The sequence below is a fragment of the Buceros rhinoceros genome, unplaced genomic scaffold, assembly GCF_000710305.1.
Source record: "Buceros rhinoceros silvestris isolate BGI_N320 unplaced genomic scaffold, ASM71030v1 scaffold20285, whole genome shotgun sequence".
Taxonomy (NCBI): Eukaryota; Metazoa; Chordata; class Aves; order Bucerotiformes; family Bucerotidae; genus Buceros; species Buceros rhinoceros.
The window spans coordinates 4,188-10,961 of record NW_010413642.1 but is presented as its reverse complement, the minus strand read 5'-3'; the positions used below and the strand labels follow the sequence as shown (position 1 = coordinate 10,961).

At 42.4% G+C, this 6,774-nt stretch overlaps 1 protein-coding gene across 1 annotated transcript in view; it reads right to left on the bottom strand.

The window, feature by feature from the left end:
- The window catches only part of FAM149B1 (family with sequence similarity 149, member B1), a 13,650-nt gene that overhangs the window by 2,791 nt on the left and 4,085 nt on the right, over positions 1–6,774 (bottom strand). The window contains exons 7-13 of the mRNA XM_010136838.1: positions 4,936–5,123; positions 4,576–4,706; positions 3,961–4,014; positions 3,396–3,508; positions 2,555–2,761; positions 629–755; positions 178–303 (exon numbers count right to left, since the gene is read on the bottom strand). Coding sequence (XP_010135140.1) covers positions 178–303; positions 629–755; positions 2,555–2,761; positions 3,396–3,508; positions 3,961–4,014; positions 4,576–4,706; positions 4,936–5,123 — 946 coding nt within the window. The remainder of the gene's footprint in view (positions 1–177; positions 304–628; positions 756–2,554; positions 2,762–3,395; positions 3,509–3,960; positions 4,015–4,575; positions 4,707–4,935; positions 5,124–6,774) is intronic.

Sequence of the window (6,774 nt, the reverse complement as noted above, 5' to 3'; positions counted from 1 at the left end):
GAGCCAAGCAGTGATGTTTGTTAACCCGTGAGTATCTGAGCGAGTGGCGAACTCGAACAACTCCCTGGCACTGATCACTGGTGACATTTGGTTCTCCAGCGCTGTTTACCGACACTAATTGTGAAAACACCCTCCTCAGTAACTAAGGGTGATTTGGTGTAATTTTCCGTGCTTTACCAGGAAGGCGCTGGTTGTGTTAGGCCTGGAGAAACGGTCAGGTAAGCAAAGCCGCTCCTGTAGCTGCTGGTGGCTATCTTCATGTGTTGTTAAACTGTGGGCTCGACTTGACTTCCCTCGAGATTTCTGCATTGAAGAACGATGCAGTTAAGGCTTTTTCTAACTGCAGCAGTACATTTAAAATATTTATCCAAGGAATTAAAGCGAATTTTCCAAGTCACCCATACGACGCCTAGTTATGAGGAGGAAGAAATTCTGGCATTAATTGGAATTAAAGCATTCAGTGCTGGGTGATGCTGTACTCAAAACTGGTATGATATTTTCTGTGCATCTATTTCAGTTGCTGTCACTTAAAAGGTAACAAAGTGGTACTCTTGGCTTTGGCAATTTGATCAGCGGCGATTACAGTTTTAGACCACCCCACAGTAAAACTGCTGCGCCTCTCTCTTACCGTTTGCCTCTGGGACGCTGCAGTGCTCACGGGCTCTGCCACACTAGTGGTAGTAATAGGTGGTAGGAGATTATTTCGGCTTAGCAGCAGTGGGGAGGGTGAGGTCAGCAGCTCATGCGCGGTCGGACTGAAATGCACCAGTAAGAACAGAAAAAAAACCCCATATGTGTTTGGTAGCATATGAACATACAGTATTGTCTGTATGGCATTAGTTAAAACTAAGCACAACAGTTGCAGAATTTTGCTAGGAGATGCTGGTGTTAGGGCTGACTGTTGGAGGCGATTTAAAAGAGGAGTCCTGGAGCAGGTAACGTTTGGCAGAAATCTTTTTCATCTACCTACAGGAACTTCTAGTTTTCCTAACATTTACCATTAAGCGTATAGGCAAAGTGAGCATGAGAAAGAGCAGCCCAGCAGTGTACACACGGCGGCTGTGTCTAAAAGCTAGCTGTGGTTAAAACGCACCTCAACCACTGTATTTTGAAGGAGCGTACCGAGGGGCTGGTACTGCACAATGAAGGTGTGTGTATATAAAAGGCATCTTCGTGGCCAGTTACCATACGATGGCAGAATCTTACTGACCCGATCCCAGACAGGGCGTTACTTTCTGCTCTTTGTTCGTAGGCTTCAGGATGAACTACTGCTTACTGCTAACATCAGCCTAGCAACTGAAGATAAACAGTGAGCCTAGAAAACAGCAGTGGGCCGTATTTTAAGCAGAGCAAGTAAAAAAGCTACATAATGCAAATGGACGTTGTAGCTCTTTGACTTACTACAAGCCTCAGATAAAATGGGGTAGAACAAGGCTTCTGCCTTGTCCATATTTTGAGCATTTGAAGGTGCAGGTGCAAAAAAAGGCTTTTAGAAGCCTTCTACAAGGAGCCACACCAGTGGAATTGCACAGACTTCTAAGTGAATTAAGCATTTGTCACCAGAGGCATGTGAAACATTCAGTATTCTGTATGCTAGATACAGACTGGTCACATGAAAGCTGTTTCACACAGAAGGTGTCTATGTATTATTGTATGTTTGAAAAGTGCTAGAAACAATCACGAGGCCACAGCTCTACAGATGTTCTGGAGTTGACCAAAGGAAGGATGTTCTGTAAGAATGCATTAGAAAAGCTACAATCGGCGTTTTTAAAAAAGACTTTCCTCACGTTCTCCATGTATGTTTAAAAATATACGGCAATAGGGGGGAGACGTTAACAATTGTTAGATTGATCAAAGCCTGAGGAAGGGGAACAGAAGCATAAAATACTGGAAGTAGAAACATCAGTTGATAAGGGACAAGGAACAAGTCTCTAAACAGTACCTGGCAAAAAATAACAGGCTGTGGATGAATTTACAGGTAAACTGCAAAACTAAATGAAATCTGTGTCAATTTACAACACATGGAATACAGACATACAGGAACCCCCGCATTGTTTCTTCTTACCCCGTAGTTCCTGTAACTGACTACACTCACTCAGATCGTTATGCCAAACAGAAAAGATACTCTAGATGTGATTGTGGTTTCCCTGAGTTCACTGAGTCCCTTGGTCAGTCAGATACCCTAAGGCGAGCACCTTCGTTACAGCCCAGTCTGGGCTAGGATAGCAACAGGCACTGACCTCCAGGGACTTTAGGGTCAGTTTGAAAACAGGCTACTGGAAAAGAAAGCAGATGACAAGAGTGGTTTTGCCTTGCTTGTACTGGACAGACAGAGGTCTACAGTTCCTGTGCAAAACTATCTACATATGTATGTGATTCACTGAATCACACCTCATAGCACGGTAAACATCAACTTTCTCAGGGCAGAGAGTGCTTTAATGGGCCGTTAATTTCTCCAATCACATAATTGACGCTATTTCTGTTCATGCTTTTTGTGTAAGCTGGGTTCTCTAAACACAGTAACTTGCAGTGAGAGACTGGGTTTAAAACATACAATCGAGTTCCCTTGAAGACATCGTCCACAGACCCGGGGGTCCCAGTACGAGAGCGGCTTGTGTTGATGGGATGCAAGGTACGTGGTAGAGGGTTTCGCCTTCCTGTGGAACGTGACAGGGGTGATGTGCTGAGCTCTAGAGGACGATTTGGCCACGCTCTGGCAGAGAGGATAGAACTGGATCCTGGCCCTTTGTCATCCATGTCCCTAACAACAGAATTATAAAATCAAAGAGGGAGACGGTCACCATGCCTGGTAAGTACACCAGTACCGAAGTACTCACCTACGTGCAACACTGACTATGTGCAGATAGAGATGATGTGTTTTGATTTTTATACATAACGATATAAAGTAGTTTACAGCCAAGCTAGAAAAGAATAGGGAGTGGAAAAGAAAAAAGACTACAATCTTTATTTTACTGAACTACGAACTTCCTGATTGAAGATTCCAGAGTAAAAGTATAAATTAATCCCCGAGGAAGAGATTTTAAAACCCTACACTGTAAACACCAGTTTTCACACCCATAGCCTAGATCTAACCCAGGCCCAGTTCTAGGAACTGAGCAAATCAGTTTCTCTACCCTATTCTGAGCTTCATCTCTCTTGGGGATGTCAGTTGGTGCCAACAGTGATGCCCAGCTCTTTGCTAAGTGCAAACCAGCAGCAGTGGGACAGAAAGCCGCTACCAGAAGTAACACTGTTTCACAGAGGGCAAATAAATAAACCAGCAGGGAGGTAACTGAGAATTGCTTTCTCCCATGTAGAAAGTGATCTCACAATGTTATTCGCTGAATCTCTCTCACCATAAGTGTGCTCTACAACAGATGATCTATCGTTCTTACAGTGTTTTCTCCATGACAGGCAGATTCCTTTGCTGTAACTGGATCCCGTGTATCACCATCAAGCCATTTAGATTATGTTGAGAGCCACTACTTGACCCTTGAGAGCGATTTACCTGAAGATTTAAAAAAAAAAAAAAACCAAACTAAATTACTCTTCGGCAGAGACATACGCACATTTACAGATTTTGTCCTTGTAAATAATTACAGAGGAAGGAAATTAATTTCTTCCATGACATCCCGATATACACTTGGTTATATTATTTTCCCATCTAAGACAGGCATCTTAGCATTCCATTTTTCTTAAAGTAGAAAACGTATCCTACCATGCTATGTCATACTTAATGCTGAGCTGCTCGTTTGCATGACAGGGTCTTCCAACGATGCCTATAATCAGAACTTTTAAAAAACTGATTTTCAGTGTACATTGACATTTTTTTAATGTCAAGAACAGAACTGCAAACTCCCTTCCTGGAATACAGACTGATCTGGAAAAACATCAAATTCCACCCACCGCAATGACAGCAAATGGAAAATACCAGAGCTTTAGTCTTTCCAGCATACATACTTGAGGTGGTTTTCTCCTCTTTTTGCTTTTGCGGCCACATCTGGTGTTTGGGCACTACGCATACAGTAAGGGGAACACGAGGAAGAGGCAGGGTAGAAATAAAGGAGAAAGAAATAAGAAGGAAACAGTTGAATTAAAATGGCATAAACAGATAACACTTTGGTGCTCACCACTCTAGGAGCAGATCATCTAAAGCAGATTATACAGTCAAATCCAGTGTCTGAGGGGAAAAAAACCTGGTTTACAACTGCACGGAGACTTGTCCTCTACTGCCTGATGAGTTAGCTATAAATAAACTAGTGAGATTAGGACCTCGCACGCAATCCTCTATCCCACTGTTCATGGAAATGTAGGAAGACCTACATCATTCATGAACAGTCACCACATGGCTGGCCAATACATACATAAAACATGAAGTTTCAAAGAGAAAAGTAGGAATTAAAACTTGCAGCTGAGGAATAACAGAACTTAAGCGTTAGAAAGGACAGTCAGCATCCGTACGAACCCCAGACTAGTTACGTATCTAAACAGTCCCCTGAGGTACTCGCATCTCTTTGCTTAGGTAGCGCTGTATTGATCTGTCCCTACGCAAACCAGCTGGCTAAAAATACTTACCAGAGCGGATGTCACTGAGGGCATTTTAGTTTGTGGCACACGAGGAAACAACGCTGGCAGAAGATCAAACTGCAAAGGGCTTCCAGCATCTGCTCTGATTGTTTCTACTGTTATGATATTTTTCTCATCATCTGTGCAAAGCAACAGAGAATTCCTGTAAGTAAAACTACTGGCATTGCTGGTTGTGGGCAGTGCTGTGAATCCAAATTTTTTAAAAAGAGTCCTGTTAGATGCTAAGCTCTATTCTCACACAGTTTAGCAAAATAACCTTTTTTTTTTCCCCTGAAGAGATTATTCCCAAATACCCGTCTCTCACTGCATCTTTGCAAAACTGAACACATGAAACCCTGTGATCCTTACCAGAGGCTGACCCTTCCCAGTGTCTGCAGATTAATTCTTCCATGCAGCCTAGCACTTCGCCCCACACATCGTCAAACACAAACGTCAGCACAGAATCCTTCATGCAGGAATACGGAGAGATAGGAGGGAACCCCAATTTCCGTCTACCAGAGGACAGCCCCATTTTCCTCTCGTGCAGCTCCTCCTCCCTGTAAAAACGTGAGCATTACCTGTACCATAAACACATTTTCTCTGTCTGTCTCCTGCATTTTGTTGCACTTACCAAATAGGATTAGAACATCAGCTAAGGCTACACTTCAGTGCTGCTGACTCTTAAACTAAAATAGGTCAAGGCAACTGGCCAAATAGCTTGAAGACTTCAGGAGAAGTTTTGTATTCAACACACAGCATTATTTGCTGAGAGCTGACAGTTTAAATAACAGCAATATTGAACAACAGTCTAATACTGAGAAAGGCAAACTTCTGTACGTTGGGCAGTTGAACTTGTGTTTTTTCCAGAATCTACCACTGACCTAATTGGGAATGACTGAGACAGTCACCTTGTTACTGCACGCCTTGGCTTCCCCATACAGAATGTCTATAAATGATACTTCATGAACAGTAAGTCTTGATAAATAAATTTATCAAGAAGATCAGTGTTCCATTTAGAAATAGTTACAGTGACGTTTGTTCGTCACATTGTTTGGCTCCATATCTAACGCCACTACAGAATTCTGATGACGAGAGAGAGGACTGCTACTACTTGTGACAGCTTAACACCACTCTGAGCCTGCTGCTCCAGCAGCCAGCAGGTGGTCAGGGCCCAGGCTTCGGTCAGCTTTAGGTGTAATCTGTGAGAGGGGACAAAAACCACAATCACAGCAGCCAGTGGCCTTTGCTGCAGCCTCTTCCACGGTGCAAGAGGAATTCAGAAGTGTGAACCTTGGAAGACAGTTTTCTTCTCACTCTAAAAAGTTTACATTCATCGGCCAAAAGAAACTTTAGAGAAGGGAGGAAATAATATTGATGTGGGCACATTTATTATGGCTTTCATATCTGCTCCCTGAATTAGCATTTGACATCAAAAAACTACCAACCTTTAAAAAAACACCGAAGGAGGCACCACTAGAAGAAGCTGTAATACTCCCACCACAATTTTAGAGACAGCCACGTTGTTTGCTGCAGCGGGGTCTCTCTGGCCCGGTCAGAGCAAGCTACCTGCCAGTGTGAGTCTCAGGGTCCCTGCAGCTAAGCGGCTTTATTTATTAAAACCAGTTAAGTAGTTAGCAACTGACAGCACCATCCCGGACCCTTACCAGCCCATATGTTCATGCTCTTGGGCTGAATAAAGGGGCAAGAAAAATCCTCTTTATGCCACCCTTAATCCTTTCCTCTTAAGATAAAAATAGTGGTAATTATTTCTTGGCAAGCTTCAAATCCACTTCAATTTTTCAGTTGCCACTGAAAATCTGGAAAGGTACAATTCCACCCAAAACGCTCGTACAAAACCACACTGCTAGGGCATAACCAAAACAAAGAATTTGACTTAGTATAAAAAAATAAGTGGCATTTAAAGTTATGTTAAATATGTTGTACTAAATATGCCAATACATAGCAGGCTCTTAGTTATGATGGAACCAGGCATAAAAACGGATAGTATGAAAAAAATTACAAAAAATTCAGAAAAATAATTTAGCTAAATAATTAGAATCAAGATAATTAGATTAGGAGAATTCCCAGTGCCCGAGCAACCTCAGGCCTTTGAAAGTTCTCAGAGGAAAGATATAAAAAAAGTAAATTCATTGAATACTTTATCAACCAACATCAAAACCAAATACATATGTAGTGTGACAGCAGGAA